A 23,734-nucleotide genomic window follows, 5' to 3' on the forward strand; every position below is an offset into this window, starting at 1 on the left:
TGGGGGGTGTTTTGCTTGTTTACTCACCTCCAGCTCTCTCAGTCGGTCCATGAGCTCGCTGCTGTTGTCCTCCAGGTACGACTCCACGTCTCCCTCTTCGCCCTCCTCGTCCGAACCGAAGTCCTCGTCGCACATTCTCTGTTCAGTCTCATCAGACATTGTTCTCATCTGCAACACACAAGGCGAAAGTGAAGCCATCAGAGTCTCTACAGACAGTGATGTTCGCTTCTGAAAAACATGAAGCAGGAAGCATCAACTGCTGTTGAAGGGAAACAACCACCGTAAGAACTTCCTCTATTTATTAAAAGTCGCAACGTGATAATTTTTTGCTGCTTCGTGCCATAACTACAACTGTGTGTGTTTACTGATCTGTCATTTACAACAGAGAGATAACTGACTGTTTTCATTCAAATCACAGAGTGATTTTGGAAATAGTTTCTGTTTGGTGGTGGAGGTTTGAGGTGATCCTGTGGCTTCAGATGAAGTTTTGGATTCTGGCTTGACGAGACTGGGTGTCGACAGCAATGCTACCTTATCGTATTGACCATCGTGATTTAGCATGTGTAACATGTTAACATATGCTAACTAGTACTAAACACTAAATACAGCTGAGGCTGACAGGAATGTCATGAACTTTTCAGGTATTTATTCATAAACTAGGAACTACTGTTACAAAATGTCTCGGTAATCCATCCAATAGTTTTTAATATATTTCTAAAGACACGCCTGCAGCCAGGCTGCTAGCATGGAAAAACAACAACAAAAATAAAATGACGTCAATCTAGAACATAACAACTTTGGATGTTTTCATGTATTCTGTGATAATGAGTACCGGTATTCAACAAAAAATAATAATGTATTTTAAATGAATTGTTTGATCATAAACTGTGTTTAAAAATTACATTTCGGAGAATGTTAACTATAAATGAAATTATAAGTAATTTCCTGGATGTACAGCACTGAGAATAAGTTTTTATCTATCATGCAACAGCGTCAGGGAAGCGTCTGACTGGTGTCAAGTCATCCTGTCTCATGCTCAACAACCCTAACCACACAGCCGGAATCATAAAGAACCATCTTCAGAGATAAGAAGAACAAGGAGTCATGCAACAGATGGTCTGGCCCCCACAGAGCCCTGATCTCAACCTCTCTCTCAATCATGGGAGTCTGTGTGGGATGTTAAAATCTACCTCTCATGCATCACAGGGCCAAACAACCTCAAACCAGTCACATAGGGCAGCCTGTATGTAGCCTGAGAGGCAAAACCGAGCGTGAAACAAGCAGCCTCTGCCACTCAGATCAACTACTCTCCTCTTTGGCAGCTGGGCAGTCAGAGGGTTTTTGTTCAGAGAGATTTAATCAGTATAGTATTCAACATAGTATTTTGAAAAGTGAAGTAAGGATTTATCCTCCATATCCACAGCTGAGGTTGTGAAAACATCAAGACTAATACAACTGTTATTATGAGTGAATCATTCATTCTTTAGTAAGAAATGAATAAAAGTCAGAAAGTAGTGAAACATGTTAGGGTTAGATTTAATTTCCAAGAGTCGGGTGACGTCTTTAAAAAGTCTCATTTTGTCTGAACAACCGTCCAAAACACAAATATATTCAGTTTACAGTGAAATTAAACAGGAAAAAGCAGCAAATCCTCACATTTTTAGAAGAAGGAAACAGTGAATGTTTGACATATTTGCCTCAGAACTGACTAAATCAATTACCAAAATTGTTTACGATTAATCTCTGTCAGTCGACTGATTGTGTCGGGCCTCGCTGACGGTGTTGTACTGCCGCGCTGCAGTAAACCTCACCCATCTGGTTCTCCAAGCAAACCAAAACAAACAGCGGAGGACAGCAGTAAACTGAGGTCTGCTTCACTTCAGACACCGTTCTCATCTCCAAGAGTGACATTAAACGTTATTACCACCATTACACTCTGTTTATACTCTGTTTATCTGACGGCCACGAGATTTTATTTCAACACTACGTCAGGGTTTGCTCCTCGACACGCAACACAAACAGACACAGCTAAAACATCTACGCCGCAGAGCTTGTTGACCTACTGTATACTGAGGATTACTGAGCAGACACATTAATCCATCCATCCTGCATTGTTTCAGATACGCAGACCGTGTAGAGCGATCATCCTTTTTGTCCATATTTCTCCGCTTTAGGTCTGAAGCTTCAACAAATCCACAGATCAAACCGCAGCACCACGCTGAGCTCGCAGGCTGCCTGAGCCTGTGAGCGTGGTACACTGCAGGGCATATGGCTGAGGACCAGTCTAGTAGGCATGGATCCAGGTGTGTCTCAGTGTGTGTGTGTGTGTGTGTTGGTTGTCAGAGCAGAGCAATGAAGGGCCACAAAGGGAAGTAGGTGTGTTGACATGGACCCAGATCCAACTGTCACATCTTAAGGAATCATTAGAGCGGATGAGACGAGCCTGATTCTGTGGCTGGAGGCCAATCAGGAACTGGCACAGTTTCCAGCAGTGTTAAACCTGACTTGGACAGGTGACACAAACACACACACACACACACACACACACACACACACACACACACAAACACAGTCATATACACAGAAACATTCAAATATCTATAGGACGTATCAACCAAAATTGTTGTTGCAACTGCAAAGTATCTAAAACTGGAACTGTATGTTTGGTCATATTATTTAGAGAATATCTTACTAATTTAAATCCTAATTCTTTTGACTGTATTTTGTGTGTTTTCTTCAGACAAAGTTCTTGTACAACTGCTTTAGACCAAACTAAAATAACACTTTACTTTAACCCCACGTTTTACCATTTATGAGCAGTATGCAAACATTCAATAAAACAATTTATAACACTGTAACATTATAACGTAGCTGTAAGCAGATGAAAGTCTATAATAAAGTATTTGTTAACAACTGTAACTCCTCCTGTGGGCAGCCAGAACTGAGAAGCTGATATATGAGCAGATAATGGATGATAATAAAACAGTAAAAACAGTTGTAATAATATAAAATATATCTTCAAAGGAGAAGTTATAACTGGTGAAAGTACATTAATGTATATCAATAAACACTTTAAATATCATTAAATCAGCTCAGAACTAGATTATTCTTATAAAACATGTATTAAATGTTTGTATAATATTTATAAATGCTAAATAATGGATTCTAAAATAAAATGTTACAAATTAAAGACTTTTTAGAGATTTTATATGAATTTTGTTAAAGCATAAGTCTAGTGATTTTCTCTTTTTCCTATTGTCAAATAATCGCATGAAAAGTCTAAAACCAACAATAAACTGATCCAACAAAGAGTCAGATACATCTTATTCCTGTGTGTATATATTAAACACACATCACAGACCCACATCTCTGCACCCAGTGACCTTTATTACTGCTGACACACACACTGCACTTAATTTTGATTCACTCATCATTCACCGTCCTGCTGCTGGAAATACTCACTAAGACATTGAATGTGTATTCATCCACAGCTGAAAATAGTCCTCAACAAATGCACTATTTACTTCTATATAGTCAACTTATTTGCAAACCGTTGCTTGTTTACCCATGCAGCTGTTACAAAGCAACATACAGCACCATTCATTTGGAGACATGTTTCTGAACATCTGGTGAATTTAAGTCCAATGTCCGCTCTGTTTTATCTTTGTTTTGGTCTCCACCAGCTCCTGAGGGAAATATGTGGCTCTTTAGCTGCTACAAGCTTCACTGTGAGTTTGTCAGTTTGGTGAAACAGCTGCTGCTGCAGCTGGAAAAACTGAAAGTGAACTAAAACAGTAAAAAGGTGCAAACTGTAAAAACCAAAGGCAAGAGCTCACAGACGCTAAAAAGCTCTGCAGAGCTGGGTGACGAATCTTTGTGGGTTCATCACTACAAGTGACGCCTTTCACATACATGCAGTCATGTGATCCACTGGTTAACATAAAAGAGTAGCTGCTTTAAAGCTGCTTTAAAGATTTATGTTGTCAGCAGGGAGGAATGGGCTTGGGGACGATTGCCACAGGACATTCGAGTTAGAAAATACTAAGACACAGACCAACACATTGTTAGTTTGGCTTTTTCAGAAAATGCTAAACTTATCCTTTAAATTGTAAATGGTTTTTGAAGAACTACAACTTATAGTCTTCATGTTAATCATTCATCATTTTAAAAGACATTTTTCAAGCAAAAACTTTCACTGGTTCCTTCCTCTCACTGTGAGAATCTGCTTTTATTCTTTATTTTACATGATAGTAAACTGGAACTATTTGGACTATAGATTATTTGTCTGAAAAAACATCTGAAGACTGGACAAGATTCTGTTTTTTTTATTATTTATAAACCAAATGATTGATTGAAAATAATCATCAGCTTGCATCTGCACAGTTGCAGCTTAAAATCCCACTTGCCTTCCTTTCGCTGTTTTTTTCCCTTTCCTCAATATAAGAAGATTTATTAGTCCACTATGACCCATATCACATTTGTAACATGTATACTTACATGTCAATATGCTGGCAATATCTATTTTACTAGTGCAATCATTTTGCTGTTATACACACATATATATATATATATATATATATAAAAAGAAATTAAGAAGTATAAAATATATCATCTCATTGTGATTCAGAATCTTAAGCCATGCTTTTGGGATTGGTATTGGGAAGAAGACACAATACCTAGCCCTAAATATGCACAAAACACCACAACACAGAATAAAACCTACCACTGGGAAATGCTCGATAGCTTCTAATCGTTTCATGAGAAACCAGTAGAGACCTGCCGGGGCTTGTGTAACTAGAGCTGTTTGCAAAGCGTTTACAGGAAGATTATTGAACATCGTGGGCCTGTGGACGGCGAACTCTGACTGACAAACCTAAGCAGCACCATCCAAAGTGTAGGGCGCTTATTGAGCCGGGATTGACTGGACACAGCCGAACCTCCACGTATAATGGACGGCTGATCAATGCAGCCCATCTAAGAACGGAAGCAGATATTAGCCATCCATTTGACCTTGGATACAGGAACGAGACTGAGGAGTTATAAATACCAACTTTTCTCTTCACTAATGCACATTAAAGCTCTGGGCAGCAGGGCTGAGAAACATGCACACATCTCTCTCTGTGTTCGCGAACATTCACATGGAAATTACAGCGTGGACCAAAAGACAACAAGAGTGATTCTAAATATAACATGAAAATGTGGCTCAGCCGCCGCTGCGGTTTCTTTTGATGGCCAGAGTTAAACGTCACGAGCCTCGCTGAAAACGCCACTGGAAAGAAGAATCTCTCAGAACAAGTTGTGTCCCATTTACTCAGAATCCAACATGCCTTCACGTCTAAAAACACCCCCTGGATCAAAGTCCTATCTGTGTCCGATCAAAGAACCGATCAAATGAACCGCCCAGACTTCTCAGATCATCCGGGGCAGGTCTGCTCACTGTCCCCAGAGTCATGAAGCCTTTAGTTCTTACACACCACAGATCTGCTCTCCGTTCTTTTAAATCATGGCTTAAGACTTTTCTGCCTTTAATTAAATAACATTTGGGACTTTTCATTCATATCTTGCACTGCTGAGCAACTGCACAGAAAACTTTACTCTCCTGTTTCATCTGTTTTATTCTATTTGAGCTCATTTTTATCTTCTATCTATTTCACTCATTTTAAAATCATATATGGTTTGAAATGATTCATGTAAAAAGCTCAGTTTCCTGGCAGTTTAAAATACACCAGAATTTTCCTTTAATGCCTTTTAATATCTTATGTAACCCATGTTGTTGAAAGGCACTTCACAAATTAATTTGCCTTGCTGTAAAACTTGGAAAAAAACCTCCTTGGTTATTATCTAATAAGAGTTTAACACTCACAAAAGAGTCTGCCTCATCAGGACTGTGTGGGTGTGGTTTGAACTGCGGCTGCAACTAACAATTATTTTCATTGTTGATTCACAATCTTGTCTATAAAATGTCAAAACAGAGAAAATACCTGTTTTAATTTTCCACTCAATCACTTGAAGATTGGTTGTGAACACTTCAGAGCAGATACTCAGTTTACCATCATGAAGGAAAGAAAAGCAGCAAAAAGGCTGGAACCAGACGATGTTTGTTATTTTGGCTTGAAATTGTCTGAAATGATTCATTATCAACACAGTTGCAGATTTATGTCGTGTTGATCAACTAATCAACTCAATGTTACAGCTATATGTTGTCTTAAGCACTTTACATTTCATTGCTGTTGAAAAGTGTTACACAAACAAACTGGCCTTAACTTAGTGTCTGAATTAATGAGAGAGAGAGAGAGAGAGAGAGAGAGAGAGAGAGAGACAGAGAGAGAGAGAGAGAGAGAGAGAGAGACACACAGAGAGAGAGAGAGAGACACACAGAGAGAGAGAGAGAGAGAGAGAGAGACAGAGAGAGAGAGAGAGAGAGAGAGAGAGAGAGAGAGAGAGAGAGTATTGTCATCCTGATGGTGGTTTATGGTGGTTCAGGACTGTGTGACTGGCCTGTGCACAGAGGCTCATTGACAGGGCAGAGCAGAGGCTCAGTGTGTCCCGGCGGAGCTGCGGTGCCAGGGAGCTCCCTCCACTGAGCTCTGCTGGCAGACTCGCAGCCGCTGGTGCTGTCAGAGCCCGACAGAGAGAAGCCACGAGGGGAATGCAAAGAGAGTTAATGTTGCTGCTCTGCACACTGCACTGCTGAGTGACCTCGCCGCCTGGCAGCCAGCGGAGGAGGAGGATTCAGATCAGGGCTGTGACAGTAACAGATTTTCACTACACGATCATCACGGCCAGAAGAATTCATGCTAACGATATTATTATTGTGATGTCTAGAGGAAATCTGAAAAAAAACAAAAAAAAACCTATAAATCTAATTGTGGTTTGTCTCTTTTTACGAGTCTAGAGAGGTGGAGAGAATCTGTAACTATAACTGTACAAAAAGGAAAATTACACTTAATGGAGAGCGAAAGAGCAACCAGATGAACTGATAAACAAAACATCCACAAGGCCAAATATCTGCCATCATCATATTATCACATGTGAATGATTAACACGATATAAATCTGTCAGTTATTGTTAATACCGGTAATATTGCGACGCCCCTAATTCAGATCTTTTCCTTCAGTAAAAGTAGTAATACCACACTGTAAAAACACTCCACTACAAGTGAAAATTATTATTCTTATTTTCTTCATTCATTGATTGATTATTGGTGTGTAAAGAAAATTGTGAGAATTACTCATCACACTCACCCAAAGTGACACTATCACACTGCTTGTTTTGTCCAATCAATAGTTTGAAAAAAAAAAAAAAAAAAAAAAAAAAAAAAACTCAAATTAATAAAATAATTACAAGGAAAAACTTCACATTTGAGAAGCTGGAACCAGTAAATATTTTGGCATTTTACATGAAAAATGACAATTAAATGAAACAGCTCCAATACTACTGGGCCGTTATGTAAATGAGATCTTAATATGTTTTGTGCGTAAAGCAACTATTAACTACATCTGTCTAAAATGTAGTGGAGTAAAAGTAAAGCAACTCAAATTTGTACTCGAGCGACAGTCCACCGCTGCTGACAGGAAGTTCTCTCTTTTTTTAATCCCTCCACGGTGAAACAACAACATTATCCTGAGCTGCAAAACGAATTCATCATTTAAGAAAATTGAATCATTGAATCTGTGTATTCTGGTGAATCTCACTCACGTGTGATAAGGACGACGTGAGCTTTGCATGTGTTTACGTCTTACAAACCTGATGACTGAAGTCAGGCCCGGACTTACAACAGATATGATTTAGTTTATTGTGACAGACGGCAGTGATGAGAAACAGCATCAACATCATTTTACTGACTTTACACACAAAAGGTTAATGTACTCATCACAAGCAGCTCTAGTAAAACTGTTGTATAAATGTCTCTGTGGCTGTGTTCTGGAGTTTGACTCGCTCCAGTAGCTTCTGCTGTGTTCATGTCATGTCTGAGTTACCGTAACACAAAGTCAGGACATCTCTCGCTCTGCTGCTTCGATTTTATACTTATGTTCTTTTTAATTTGTCTTCTGTGTGAGCGCCTCAACTTTACGCAAACGAAGCCTTAGGAGAAACTCTTTTAAAAACACACTGTGGGAGAATGTTGCTAAGTTGAAATAAAAAAGTCCAAAGGAAGAAAAACAAAACAAAAACAAAACAACAAAAAGGTGAGTAAGCAGAGTCAACTCTGCTTGCTTAACAACAGAGCAACAAATAATAAAATGTCTTTGTGTTTCTTCCCTTTAATAATCGAATAATTTCAATCGTTTTTCAAACAAAACATTTACTTATTTCCATTTTCTCAAATATGAGAATTTACTGCTTGTCATTGTGATATTTGTCAGTAAACTGAATATATTTGGGTTTCGTACTGTTGGTTGGTCAAAATAAGATATGAAGACTTCACCTCGGACTGTGGGAAATCATAAGGGCCATTTTTTACGACACGTCTGAAAATGATAATCAATTACATCAGAAAATAATCTGCAGTTTAATCAAAAATGAACACAGCCCTACTCAGGAGATATCCTCACACAGGAAGTGTTGTAATGAGTGTAATATTTCCCCCAAACCTTCGTGTATGCGGATTAACAAACATAACAACCATGTTCTTTTCTACAGGACGTGAAAAATGACTGAGCGATAAAAAAAAAAAAATTCTGTTGTTTTTCTAACTATACAAACGAAGAGATAAACCAGCAAAGCTGATGTAAGAAGGAAAAAGAGCCAAAGAGCTGAGCCTGGAGGTCAAAGTCAACACGAAGCTTTCCGTTTTGTTTTTGAAAATCCACCCTTCTCAAAAACACAGCCACGAAATCTGACATTGCCAAGTGTAAACAAAGTGCGGCGAGGCCCCGCGTTCGCAGCTTAAAGTCCCACAATCACTGAACAAAAGCGAGAGGATCATGTGTCGGCCTCGGAGCCAGGCGGGCATGTGCAGCTTTTGTTCCTCCCAACACGAGTCAGATGGATACCTGTACGTGAAGACAGAGCGCTGCGTTCACCAGCAAACAAACAGAGCGCAACCTCACACCAGAGGAAACAACTAACGTGTCATCTACTGTAAATAAAGAGCCATGGTGTCCTTTGAACAAATTACCCAGAAGCAACTGCTGCAATGGTCGGTTTAACTTTTCATGGGTGTTTACCTCAGAGACAGAAAGGGCTGCTTTATTTTTGAACACATCTGCCAACGAGTCTGATGACAAACGAGCAGAGACACGGATGACGTTAAACAGAGTAACTCTCCTTCACGGCTGTCAATTCACAAAGCTGATTTTAAAGACAAACTACAGCTGCGACGACTCGTCAATTAATCAATAGAAAAATCATTTCAGTTATTTTTCACATTCCCTGGCTCCACCTTCTGACATTTTCTGTTTTTCTTTCTCATAAATAACAGTCCACTGAAAACCTAGAACTATGATGAGTGTTTTTCATTATCAAAGACCCAACAATGAATCGATTCATCAAGAAAAGTCAGAAGATCTGAAAATCAAATCAGTAAAGAAGTGAAGTGACACACATTAAAACCGGAGGTAGTTTCCCCACATGACGACATGACCAGCACAGACGAAGGCACTCACCTGTGGTTGCAGCTCTCCTTATGATGCTTGAAGAGGAGTCCGTCTCCTGTCAGGCACCTCTGTCTCCCAACAACAAAACCAAGGAGCTGAGGAGGAAGAAAACACACGGACACATTTTAATTAATAAACTCACACACTTCCTCCTCTGAAAAACCTCCCGACGTCTCTGCCTGTCCCGTTCGTGTCTCTGTGAATCATAAGACATGAAACCACAAGGTTTGGCCGTGTGTAATGAGATCTTGAAAAATTTGGATGGCGGGAGTTTTGCGCTGGGGTGGAGGTGGGGTTGGGTGGGGGTGGGAATTGAGACCAATGTCACCTCTGTGATGAGCTGTGGCGGGCAGGGGCGGCAGGTTTCCTCTGTTCTGCGAGTGAACAGGAAACCGGGAGGAGAGGAAGACGCTGCGTTGCCCTCGGGAGACACCAGCGCTCGGCAGACGCCAGCCATGCCAAGACCACAGGCCCCCACCGCCCCCACCCCTCTATCTCGCTCCCTTCCTCAATCTCTCCTCCTCTCGTCTTTCCTTTCATCTCTGAGTCATTGTAAAGTGTAATGAAAGAAAGATGGATGAATAATTCAGCAGACACAGCGTTTAAGAACTCCCCTTTTATGTCTTTCTGATAACGCAGGACGTGCAGACTTTACACGCTGACTGCCTCACACTGATTTTTTTTTTAAGTTTAAGTCCAATGTGGGATTCCCCCATTAACCGAGTCCCCTGTTAATCATGTTTACATCCTACAAAGATTTCTTTTATAAGCTAAATGGGACGCCCCGTCTGCTGCAGCGTTTCCTCAGTCTGCGTTTTGTCTGATCACTCCAGATATGTTTAGGCACCGAGCTGCAGCATTAACTCTTCATTTCCAGCAGCACTGTTATAAGGTAACACGGCCTGATCCGGTTAGATCTTGTCAAACTGAAATGGGATTAGAGGTGTTGAGCATCTGCCCTCTCAATCTGGGTTTTAATAGAGCAAGAGCAGATCATCTGGTCTGGCCGTGTCCTCTTCGATACACCTGGTACTGGGTGGAAGAAAAACAATCACAGGCCGTGATCTGTGATCCGTGATCCGTGTCATGAAGCCAGATCACAAAGACGGCAGATCACAGCGGCCCATAAAAACACCTCGACGGCGGCACCTCACCAGTATTTATTTACTGAGGCCGGACTTTGATATTTGAGGGCAGACGTTTTCAGAAAGGTTTGGTGAGATGCTGCAGATGAGGGAGGATGAGGAGATGAGATTCATGGAATGAGGGCAAGGCTGGAGAGAAAGAGCAGAAAAAAAAAAAAAAAAAAAATTCAAAGGCGACTCAGCCGAAGCAAAGAGGAGAAATGCACAAAAGCTTCTTAAATCATGTCAGTCGCACTCTTGGGGATTTGGCACAGGCAAGGCCGTCTCAGGATATGTCAAACACCACCCTTTCCATCTGCCAATCTGGATGGGCGCAGATTGAAGTTCTTGCTGTGTAGGCAAAGTGTGTAGGCGGGAGATGTAAACAATGTGACAAAAACCTAAATCCTCACATGATGGATTTAAACAAGATCGGAGAAGACTTGAATCTTACCCCCTACCGCCCAAATAAAAAAAGAAATGTAGGCCAAAGACTATTTTTTTTTTTGCAGACACACCATTATCACATGATTGTCTGCATCATTAATACAGATGCAGATAAATATCAAAGAGGCAGAGAGATGTGGGTGAGACAGAATCAGGCTGGCAGGCTCCCCCCGGTGCCGCTTCCTGTGTGATGGTTGGCTATATGAACCGAGACGAATCCTACACAAGCAATATTTGGGATGAGGAGCGGAGGCAGTGGAGAGGAGGTGGGGGAAGGGGTGGTGGTGGGGGGTGTGTGTGGAGGAGGGGAGCTCCCTTCCCCAAAAGGGCCTGAGAGGTTGGATGTGAGCCATGGAGAGCAATCACAGAACGCAGGGATCCTTCTTAAAGATCTGTGCCAGGCAATCTCCATCCACACCCAGGAAACGCATCACAGGGCTCGTCCATCTCTGATACAACACAAACTGTGTTTCTGTTTTAAACACACACACACACACACTCAGCCACAAACAACATTCAGGCTGCGGTATCCACCACCGGCAGACACATTTGGCAGATTTATGACACTTTGTTAGCTGCGACCAAAACAATCCTCCCGTGATCCTGCGTTGGTTCAGGCAAAAATAAAAACCACACTGTGTGGTTAACAGTGCTGCTAAATGCTCCTATGATGTAAGCTAGCCCACACATATGAATGCTAACCTAAACACACAGAACAAATCAGAGGCATCGAGTCCATTCATACCGAGTCAACACAATAAGACCAAACAAAACATGTTCCGTCGCTGTCACGTCACTTTATTCTAAAATAAGTTAAAATGCGCTTTAGTTTGGCACAGAAACACTGTCACCACGGAGCAGGAGGGCCAACCAGCATGTCAGCTGGATGAAATGAATCAGTATTCACACATCTACAAACCCCCCCCCCCCCCCCCCCTCCCCGCCTCAAGCACAAATTTTGGGTCAGCTCACCTTCCTCCTGCTGCCTTTTCACTCATCCAGTAAGCACATCTGAGATCTCCTCCCAGCAGAATCAAATGTAAAGGCACCAGAACAAGAAAAAAAGAGAGAGAGAGAGAGAGAGAGAGAGAGAGAGAGAGCGACAAGAGAGGCCACAACCTTACATTTCTGTTTTCCGGCTGCGGAGGAGATTATTTTCCCCCCGTTAAAAAGTGCCGTCACCCTCTGAGTGTAGCGAGGAAGCCGGTTTCCTCTAAGCTACAGCCAGAAAAGGCCTGTCCTTGGGCATGTGCATTGTGTGTGTGTGCCTGTGCTGTCTGCAGAGGCTGCCATGTCTCCCATTGTTCCAGGGCGAGTGAGGCAGGCTTCCTACCCCGATAGACCCTGCCTACTACAACAGCTGTGGACCAGCCCCCACCTCTCTGCCGGTCTCCCCTCCTCCTCCTCCTCCTCCTCCTCCTCCTCCTCCTCCTCCTACGACTCCTGCCTCTCTGCCTTGCTGTACTGTTGCTGCTGCTGCTGCCGCTGCTGCTGCTGCTGCTAAACATTAACCCTGCAGCTGCCGGCTCGGGCCATAAAGAGGTGGAGCGGGGGGTTGTGTTTCAAAAGAGACCCTACCACGGAGCGGACAAAGGAACGTAACAGAGAGAGGATATCCGACAGCCGGGCTGAACTGACAGGACTCCTGCACACAGCCATTCAGTGCCCTAGAAAGAAAACAGGCTCTGAGCTAAGAGGATTGTCTTTCTCAATCACATTGGTAATAAGTGTTGGACTGGGGCCTGTGTGGCTTCACTGGGGGAAAGGAAGTCACTGGAAACCAGAATGAATTCAGAACAGGAGACAAGCATAGTTTAGGGTCTCAACCCGCAATTATGTTCAGTATGCAGATTATCTCGTTAGCAGAGCCCCATCCTGACGTCTGTTTGTTTTGTTTGTTTTCGTTTTGTGACAAGTAGAGCTCCAGCTACATATCAGCGGATATTAGCATATTGCAGATATATCAGTGTTGTTGTGTAAATTGGCCAATAATTTACATGAAACTGCAGATCAAAAACGCAAAAGCAGGTCTGAGGTCATTTAGAAACAGTTTCCCAGCGACACAGTTTGGCCTCTAGTTGATTTTTCAACAATAAAATATCCTGCTTAATGTCTGTCTTTGTCACAATAACACAATAATAATCATCTAATACCAGTATTAAAATTTGATTTTATTTGTATTAAAGAAATACTGTTGAAGATGGAAGTATGTGAATGTTTGTCATGTATTTTCTTGATATACGACTAATGATTACTCGATTATCAGCGAATGGATTGATCAACTAACTGTTTAAGCTTTAGGAAAATGGCCATTATATAGTATAATATAATATTAATTTCCCAGAGCTATGTCAGATGTCTTGTTTTGTCTGACTCACAGTCCAAAACCCAAAGATGTTCATCTTATTATCATATAAGACAAAGAAAAGCTGCTGATCTAATCTTCTTCTTGCAGATTTATCAATATAAATGTATATATTGGCCGATAATTAACAAGAAACTGCCGGATGGAAACACCTAAGCAGGTCTGAGGTCATTCAGAAACAGTGTGTCAGTTACATAGTTTGTCCTCCAGAGAGCAGCTGATTTTTCAGCTATAAAATATCCTGCTTAGGGTCTTTGTCACAATAAACAAATATATATATATATATATATATATATATATATATATATATATATATGGTTTGTTTACTAGTGAACTAGTGAGTGTGTGGAATTTATTTGCTTGAAATATGACTAACGATTAGCAGATTATCAAAATATTTGCCCTTCATTTTGCTGTAACTGTTTAAGCTTTCGGAAAATTTCCCAGAGCTTGATGCGTTTACGATCATATAATCTCCAAATCTGAACCTGGAACCAGAAAATATTTGGCTTGCTTTGTTTTTTTTTTTGGTGGAAACAATTAATAATTTACCTAAACGGTTCCACATCAACCAACAACTCTGTTGCAGTCACTCTTTCACCTACAGTGCGGTGACTTCTGTGAATGAGTATGTGCCTCGCTCTGGTTCTACTATCTGTGTGACGCGTCTGAACCGGTCGGGACAGTGTCTCAGTGTGTGCTCATCTCTCCCAGGTTTTCACCCTGTGTGACTCATCTGCTCTCCTTGTTAATGAAGCCACATCATCCTCATACCCCCAGACATACCAGACACACTAAACCGAGTCTGATGACAAAATGACTGGGCGCCAAGGCAACAACAACGGGAGGAGGAAGAAAACACGGGTTTCATGATCAGAATGTGGGAGGATAATACAATAAACCAATAATGGAAGGCAAAACATCCCTACGATCGCCTCTGTAGACATTGTTTTTAAAAGGCGATCTATATAAGTGAGCGATTCCTTTTTTAATTTGACCTTAATTGAGCCGACAAGAGACCTGACCTGAATCGACTTTGCCCCACACCAGACTTCCTATGGTCAAAATCAAGTGCCCCGGGGTGCTCACATGAATGAATGTCAGTTGTTTCAAGCTATTGTCATTCAGATTTGACCATAACAGTGGAGCCAGTTCGGCGAGTATAGAACTGCCCTAGATTCACAGCAGAATTTCAATTTGTCTGAGACGAAAGAAGCCAAACGATGCTTTTAAGATAAATATCAAACAGAGAGACACAGATAAATCCATTGTGGAAAATCAGGGAAAAACCCAAAGACAAACTAATGTATTAAATACCATCAAATGTGCTGAGCTGCCTTTGGAAAACTGCACAGGTCATCAAGAATTAACCACAACAAAGACACAACACACAGCAGACGCTGAGCTTCACATCAAAAATCATCCAGATCAAAAGAGCTTGTGTCCAGTGAGGATTTACTCACACATATGGCAGTCCTGCCCACTCTGTGCTCACAGCCACAGCCACAGCTCTAAGCTGAGTCCACCTAGTGGCTGAGAGAGCGAGAACCTGCATAATATGATCAGTACTGTTCAACTACAGCTCATTCTGAGAGACGGGATCACAGATTTTGAATTCTGTCCTTCCGATGTAAGAGATGGAGACAAAATCCACAGTCCTGGTTCTGTTTTCCCTGGATAAACATTAGATAAACTTCATTATAGAGTTAATCAAAATTGAATTCCAAAATTTATCAGTAGTCAACATCAGGCTTCAGCAAACTGAGTTAGATCAATCAGGAGGAAACCTTCTTATTACACAAGTCTGTCTTTGCTGCCGATCCCTCCACTACAGCTCAGCAACAACAGTCTGAGTACAAATTTGGGGGGAAAAAAAAAAGCCAAACTATAACAAAAAAAAGCTTTTATATTCGGCTGAGGTGAAAAAGATTGTGTATCGACCGAGTGTATCAGACTTAATGTTGACGTACATGAAGTCACTCGTGCTTCCAATGAAGAGACGGAGGCATCAGGTCTGTGTGGAGCAATGAGAATGACTCACATTAATACATGAGACATCTCGCTGTGTCCTCTTCCTCTACAGAGGTTTAATACACCTGGACTGAAGACCAGAATAATCGCCTCGTTGTTGTACGTCCAGTTTGGCGGAGTTGGGACAAGTAAGTGTATTTTGTGAGGTCACAGGGACCTTGACCTTTGACCTTTAACCACCAAAATATAGTCTGTTTATCTGCTTGAGTCCAAGTGCACATTTAAATTAAATTTGAAGACATTCCCTCAAGGTGTTCGTGTTCACAAGAATGAGACGGACAACCTGAAAACATAATTCCTCTGGACTCGGCTGGTGGCGACATCGAGGCATAAAAACAAGGAAAGACAAGAGGTTTGATTAGAGATTCGTTAGCGTCAGAGCTCAACAAATCCAGAACCAAAATGGAACCGGCTTTCGGACTCAACCCTCGTCCAGGGAAACACAAAGAGGGGACTTTCAAACTAACAAGACTGTAACTTTGGGAGACGCCCACTTGATCTGATCTTGATCTTGATCAATACATCTGAAGGAATCGAGCGTGACAGCGGCACAGCACAGAGGCGGTTAACTACTCATGCCACTGACTGAAGGCTCGTCAGGGGATTGTCATACCTCTACAGTGTGAGACCTTAACGCTCACAGACATCTGTATGGGATGAATGGGACATTGAGGGAGTAGCTTCTCTTCTAAGAGGGTCAAAGGCTGAACAGGCCGACATGACCTGAATGAGAGCCGGTCACATGGTCCCCTGAAGCTAACACAAGGGAATGAGGATAACTCTCAACATAAAAGGCCTATTGTCACCCCCTCCGCCATCCACTTTCCCCCGAGTGAGAATCTTCACAAACTGCTCAAAATACTCAATGGTAATGTGGGACATAAAGACTCGCGGACATTAAGAACGTCAAGGGGTGATAAAAACGTGCCGTTAAACTCGCTGGATAAGAGCTTCTCCTACAGGCACACTGGATACAGACATGTGACTGACTTTAAACTCAATGCAAACAACATGTAAAGCAGGACTTGTCACACCATCATCACACTCAACGACACCTCTTTTTCAAACAAGCCATTTACATACATGCAGCACCTCAGGTCCTGACTGCATGAAATGACACAGGAAATCTTTCCACCCCTTAAACAAAGGACAATATCAGCCCAGCAGACAAGACCGGAACGGGAATGATTAGTCAAATGACAAAACGGAGCCGGTTCCAGCTTCTCCAATGTCAGGGATTTGCTGCTATTCTTTTGTCCTACATGATAATAAGATACGCACGACACAGATAGTCGAATGGAGGATCTGCTTCTAGTGGCTGCTGCCGTACAAAAACACGCAATTTGGAGACCTTGGGTTTTAAGAGATAGCAATGGTCATTTTTGCAGATCAAACACTTAAATAAATAATATTTTTTCCAAGCAAATATATCATAATCTTCTGGTTCCAGATATGGTTTAAGGTGCAGGTTATTTTGATTGAACTGAGAGTTTAACTGCATGTAAACGTGAAGATTTTCCTGCTCTTCACTTTAATTGTGGCAGTCATCTTGTGCAAAACATTTTACAGACTTAATTTATTAATAAGAAAAAACATTTGGGAGTTTAAAAAAAAAAAGATAATCGTTAGTTGCAGCAAGCTCTAGTAAAAGATACAGAAAGCGATGATCCGTTAGCAGATGGTCCAGCGTTAACGTTTGTGGTCAGATGGCGGCTGAAGAGAGAGAAGTGTCAGGGAAATTCTGAATTAAGAGTTGTAAATCAGACGCATAGGGTACAATCCCCCTATTGAGGGGCAGACAGTTTAATGAGCAGTAATGTGCACAGCTCCGTGTGGGGATGGAGCGCTAATCCACCTACAAGAAACGTGACACTCGGGCCTGGGCGAGGAGATGTGCGGGGGTCTACAGCTGGGGCTATAAAAACCCCGGCGCTGTCAGTGGAGGCCTCGTGTGTTAATTTGAATGAAGCCTCGGCTTAGTCGGATCTCATTAGGAAGTCAGGAGTTGTAGTCAGTGAGCTATTATCAGCGGCTGCCCACAGTCTGGTTCGTTGATCGTAGCTATTTGTGTAACGTGCACAGAGCCGAGAGAAATGAACCTTCACATGCAGAGCAGAAACGATCAGTCGATTGATCGACCGAGAGAAAATGAATCAGCAAGAACTTTCATAAATGATAAGGCGCTGACAAGATCAAGATGGAGAGCTGATGATGAGCTGATTAATCATTTAGGCAGCTATGTTGATATTCCATTAATCGTTTTAGTCATTTTTCAAAATCAGAAATCCCAAATATTCTCCGGTTTCAGCTTCTCAGATGTGGCGCTCTTCTGCTTCTCTTTGCCGTATGTGACAGCAAATTAAAAACCTTAAGCTTTTGGTCTGTTGGTTGGACAAGACATGAAACCTGAAGGCATCACTGTGGGTGGAGGGATTGTGAATGTATCTGTATGTATAATGTAATCTTTTTTCCACACACATACACATAAATATTCAACAAATTTGTTTAGACTAAACAATTAAATACATTTAATTAATTAATTAATTAATTAATAACGGAAATAATTACACCTGTAGTCAGCTGCCAGTTTCATACTTATTTTTAATTTATTTGTTTTTAAGGTGCATCAAATTTTACAATATAGGCAATTAGAATTTGGACTAAAATATTTGACAGCGTATTATAGTGAAGTTTGGGTTCACTCAGGCTTCAGGACGACAATAGATCAGTACCCACTGATTATTAACGTTAAAAAAAGAACACTTATATTTTTGTTACATCTCAAATTCAAACCCCAAGACACACTGAGATCTTAGGAACTACAAACCCCAGAACTCAACCTCCCGAAAAATTCCCTTCTGTCAGCCTGTCCTGAGACCGACTGATGAAACGACACCCGGTACTGTTCAACCTCAGACCCGCGCTGCCCTCCATCCACTAATCAGACTAAACAGAATTATTAAATTGACAAAAGATGCCTATCTGGAACACTGGACTAATCAAACCAAAACTCAAATCAAACTTAATTGTTATCTGGTCGTAAACCAGGACAATAAATTATCTCTCGACTGTCAAAGACACAAAGCAGAGACAGATCCAGATCAAATACAGACTCAGTCTCACCACAGAGAGCGGACGAACACAAGTCCTGAATACCACCAGAGGAAAGAGTCTGTGCTCACTGCAGGACAGGTGACATACAGACAGAGACGCACTTCCTCTGAAAATGTGATAAATGTAATAATAACAACAACAACAGAGTGGAAGACTTAATGAAGTTTGGTTTATTAATCCCAACCTTCAGAGCTCGATGACAGTGAAAAACAACAGATTTTATTAGCAGAGGGACACACAGCAAACAGAGCTGCACAATATGTGACTGCAGGTCACAAAGTGAGGGACACAATTAAAACTTCACCGAATGTGACAAATAATTATCTTGACATAACTTATTACACATTCTCTTCTTTTTTATCTCTTTATTTTACTTAATGAATTTCACTCTTTTTTTGTCTCGTCTCATTATTTAAATGTGTTATCCTTGACACTTTTTGTTCACCTGACATTCATGTCAACAAAGCTTACTGAATTGAATAATGGAGTTGAGTTTCGGTTCACTCTCTCTGCTCTCATAGTGTGGTTAGTGTCCAGACCACCGAACAGCAGACAGACTCGGTCGGAGACCAGCTGGTGATCACAGTGGAGCATTTAGCAGCTGAAGAGACACAGATTTCCCTCAGGAGCCAGTGGAGACCAAAAACAGAGAGAATACTGGACTTACATTTACCAGGAGGTCAGAAACACAACTCTTAATCTATGCTGGATGTTTAAATAAGCAACTTTTTTAAGTTCACCATATCATTAAAAAGCACAACCTGCTGCCTCCAAGTTGCCAAAAATCAGTTATCACAAGTTTAAATCATTTTCAATCAGTAAAAATACCAAAACAATGGCTGCTTATCATCTCAGATCTGAATATTTACTGGATTTATTTGTTTTCCATGATATCAAACTAAGACCTTCAGGTTTTGGAATCAGCTTCATTAAAGGGTGACGGCATTTTTCACTATTTTTTGACAATAATTGATTATGAAGAAAATAAACGTCAGAATAATGGATGCTTGAAATCATCATTAGTTGCAGCACTATTCACAACTTTAGAGGTAACTCACTGCAGAGCTGTGATGGCCTTAATAAATCCCTCACATGTGAAAGGATTCAAAGTATGCTCCCCAGTTCATTTCTGCAATCATAAAATCCCAGTAATGAAAACCATTTGTCACGGCCCCTATAAAGGCAGGTTTCATACCACTGTAAATACTCCACAGAGAGGAAGGGTCTCCTGCCAACCAGACTACGAGCCGTGTATCCAGACCGCCTGCCAGAGGAGCAACTGCGCTCCGTCCAGCTGCACACTACATTTCCATGTGTGTCAGCAAACGCCTTCACTACCTGATCCTCAGTGAGTCATATTCGCACCAAACTGCTGAACCCTGACATGACTGGAAAAAATGTGGAGGCTGAACAAGACACGCAGCTGAGGCCAGACAAGTTAATCCAGGTCATAAGCAGCAATCATGTCCATTCTGCTGAGTTACTATGTTATAGCATGAGCACACTGTGAGTAGAGGTTAGTGGGTTATCCTGTTATCTTAAACTCAGGTTTTCCGCCATCACAGAGCTGCCTCACACAGCAGATCACCATGGTAAACTAAACTGCAGGGATCCAAACACATCACTGGGAAACTGGAGTCAGCATTCAGACAGGAACCTGACAGTTTACAGCTAATATAAAGTTATAAATTCATTGTTTTCTTCAATAATTAGTTGATTGTTCTTCGTCTAAATTGTCAGCAAAAACTGAAAAAGTTCAAGTTAACATATTCAAATAGATTTTTTTTTTGTCTGACCAAGAGTCAAAGACACATCGATGTGTTTCTTGTAACTCTGTCACATGATGACGCTCACAGCTGGATCAGTAAACACAGTGTTAACAGAACCAGTTGAAACCAGTTTCATGATACCAGTGAATCACAATCACCAGTGTCAGGCTCAGTGAAGTCGGTGACCCAGAAACAGCCAGACCAAATTAAACGTTTGCGATACACACTCCAGCCATGAAAAGAACAATGGCGCCGGCCCAAAAAGAAGGTATAAGAGCAGCACAAGTGGTTTGGCGATGGACAGTTCCTCCACATCTGGCCACATCTGGCTGCCAGCCGCAGCGGCTCAAACTCGACCAGGAGTGAGTCGAAGCCAGGCGTACTCATCATCCACATCCTTTTCCCAAGTTCTGGCCAAGAGGAAAACCTATTTATGGTACGGAGATAGTATGGAGGGTTATATATGGAGATCCTCGTTTAAGCCTCCAAACAATCTGCTGCTGATGTTTTTCAAGGCATATAGGTCGCACCGATGGATAAGGTTTGAAACAGGAAGCTCGTGAGAATTTCAAAACACTGGCGCAGCAGCATTTCAGTAAGCACCTTGTGGGAGAGGGTTTAGGGATTGGACGGGTGGGGGGAGGGGTGCACACAGCTCCTCAATAACAACTTATTTTAAGACAAATGAAAATAAACTGCAGGGGTGCACAAAGAAACACTGTTCAACGCAGAGGATACAAGTCAGCCTGGATACAGAGACAACCTCCCACTGTCCCTGTTATTCTTTATCTACGCAGGCTTAATCCAAGTTATCATGGGTCATAACTCAAAGCATAAATCTGAGCTGGGAATCTAACACATTGTGTCTGCATAAAAACGGAGCAAAATTACAGCCATTTAATCCTTTTGTGGCCGCGCAGGACGTGGTGGGGACCCCGGTTTACCTGAACCTGATTAAAGCCACATTCCAGGCCATGTTTTCTCTGGCTGGGCCGATGAATCGAAGGTTTGTTACAGCTGCAGAGGCTAAAGCAGCGTTTTGCCTACTCCAACATTTGTATGACCACAGATTCCTCTGTAGGGTGGATTTTGAATGAGTCCTCTGCATTTGGTGGGAGCGCTCTCACATACTATTAGGATTCCTCAAGCATTTTCAATCATGCATATTTCAGAGGCCAATTTTGACAACAGCAGGCTCCAGTGCAGTTCATGTGTGGAGATGGGAAGAACAAAGCCAAGGCTTTAGGTTGTTTCTTTTTGCGACTTCTTCGGCTAATGTTCTCGTTGCCGTGCGTACAAATAATCCCAACGACGCCTGAGCTGAGGTTCAAAAGGGAGAAAACAAAAAAGGGCCGCGAGGGAAACAATGCAGGCAAAGATACTTCCTTTGATCAAAATATCTGCATTGTGTGTGTGTGTGTGCAAACAGCGGCGATGATGATGATGATGATGATCATGATGATGTCTCAGTCAGTCCTCCCTCCTGCTGAGAGCTTTGTCACATCACGCCAAATCTGTTGAGCAACTGATGAATATTTCCGCGATGCTACCGCAGACTCCAGAAGTGCCTTTGGTGTTTAACCAGCCACTGTAACTGCAGAACTACAGCACCTGCATGCGTCAGACGGAGAGGCGATAAAGGGCTGAACTGATAGCTGATAAGGAGAGGTCCCAGCCCCGACCTGGCCTATCTTCAAAGCAGGGCCGTTTATGCATGTGTGGGGGTGGGGGGGCTATAGAGATAGGCGACTACAGGAGGTTCCGACCCGTCTTCGCGCCCCTACCAGACTTCAAACTGACTAAATCATCGTCCCGTTGCTCTTTCCTCCCTGTAAAACCGCTGAACTACGACCCAATAAAGTGATATTTCACAGACGGACTGACCTTGAGAGTGTGTGAGGTTCTTTTGCTCCATAAAACCCACAGTTTGCCTCGAGGCGCTCGAGTCGGGTCCACCGCAAATAACTGCTGTGTGGAGCTGAAGCGACGGGTTGATCAACAGAGGAATAATCAGCAACTGTTTTGATAATTGTTTCGTTATCGTTGCCACATGTAAAACAGAGATAGAGTCAAAATGTCAAACAGGTTCCAGTTTCAGGTCAATAACTGTGAGGAATTGAATTTTGTTTTATCATTGTAAACGAAATATTTCAGTGAGTTTTTGACTGTTACAGAACAAGACATCATTACACATCACACTGGAACTTATGATGGATTTCTTTCTTTATTTTCTGACATTTCTGAGACAATTCAACAATAAATTGAGCTATTGAAGAAAATAAATTGTATATTTAAGTTGATCATCAGCTGTAGCCTTAACCTCGTGTGCTATGTTTAATGGGTGCAACCAACAGTTATTTTCATTACAGATGAATCTGTTGACTAGTTTTGGATTGATTGATTTACCGTCTATGTCAGTGTAAACAGTGCAAATGGTCATCACAGTTCCTCAGAGCCAAATATGACGTCTTCAAATGTCTCGTCCGTCTGACCAAACTCAAACATACTCAGTGTACATTCAAACAAAGCAGAGGAAGCGTTTGCTTTAAAAAGGCCTTAAACATTAGATCAATCAACTAATCAACTAATTTGAAATTTTCCCAACTGAGAAACTGGACCTTGTGGATCTTTAGCAATTTTAATTGAAAGACCTGCAGAAGCCGTCGGTTCATTTTCTGTCGATCAACTATGATTAATCGTTTCATCATTTGACCTTTTTATTAGTTAGTTAGTTTCAGAATATGAAACAATTTTTGATAAAAAAATCTGCTTCCTGAACTGACAGACTGACACTTTTCTTGTGATGGCGTTTTGCTGTTTGTGATCAATTTTCTCTATTGATTAACAAACACGGTGATGTTCTGCGGTGGACTGCAGCGCCTAATGAACAATTTCATAACCAAAACCAGTTAACAGAAGCAAAAGCCAAATTAAACGCTCGCTCGCTGCCACGTTTCCCCTCTGTAATAAAGTCTGAACACTGTATGTGGCGTCTGTGTGAACTGGCTGTAACAAGATGTGGGACACAAAGGCGTGCAGAACATCTGTGAACAATTAGAGGCGAACAGAGCGAGCGAGCACTTATACTGCCCATTACACTCGAATAAGTCACTGGCTCTGCTTTTCATGATGTAATGCGGCACAGCTCGGATATGCAATCTCGAAGTTGCATTGGGACAGGGCTCTCGCAAAACTTCAATCGAGCTCAAACACGGGCGCACAGACCATAAATGTAATCTAGTGAGTGGAGAGTGGAACCACATTTATCCACAGACCCCCCCCCCC

General features: G+C 41.8%; 1 protein-coding gene across 3 annotated transcripts in view; it reads right to left on the reverse strand.

Moving 5' to 3' along the window:
• nckap5l (NCK-associated protein 5-like) overlaps positions 1 to 23,734 on the reverse strand; it is a 50,458-nt gene that overhangs the window by 22,412 nt on the left and 4,312 nt on the right. For 2 of the 3 annotated variants that reach the window (XM_023392987.2, XM_023392991.2), the window contains exons 2-3: positions 9,609 to 9,694; positions 28 to 168 (exon numbers count right to left, since the gene is read on the reverse strand). In XM_023392987.2, the coding sequence (XP_023248755.1) occupies positions 28 to 168 (141 nt within the window). In that variant the 5' untranslated portion in view covers positions 9,609 to 9,694. Of the gene's footprint in view, positions 1 to 27; positions 169 to 9,608; positions 9,695 to 12,142; positions 12,463 to 23,734 lie in introns of those variants that run through there. The other variant, XM_023392988.2, reaches the window with a different exon arrangement.

The sequence above is a fragment of the Seriola lalandi genome, unplaced genomic scaffold, assembly GCF_002814215.2.
Source record: "Seriola lalandi dorsalis isolate HSWRI2012SDOR001 ecotype SW California unplaced genomic scaffold, Sedor1 jcf7180002054927, whole genome shotgun sequence".
Lineage (NCBI taxonomy): Eukaryota > Metazoa > Chordata > Actinopteri > Carangiformes > Carangidae > Seriola > Seriola lalandi.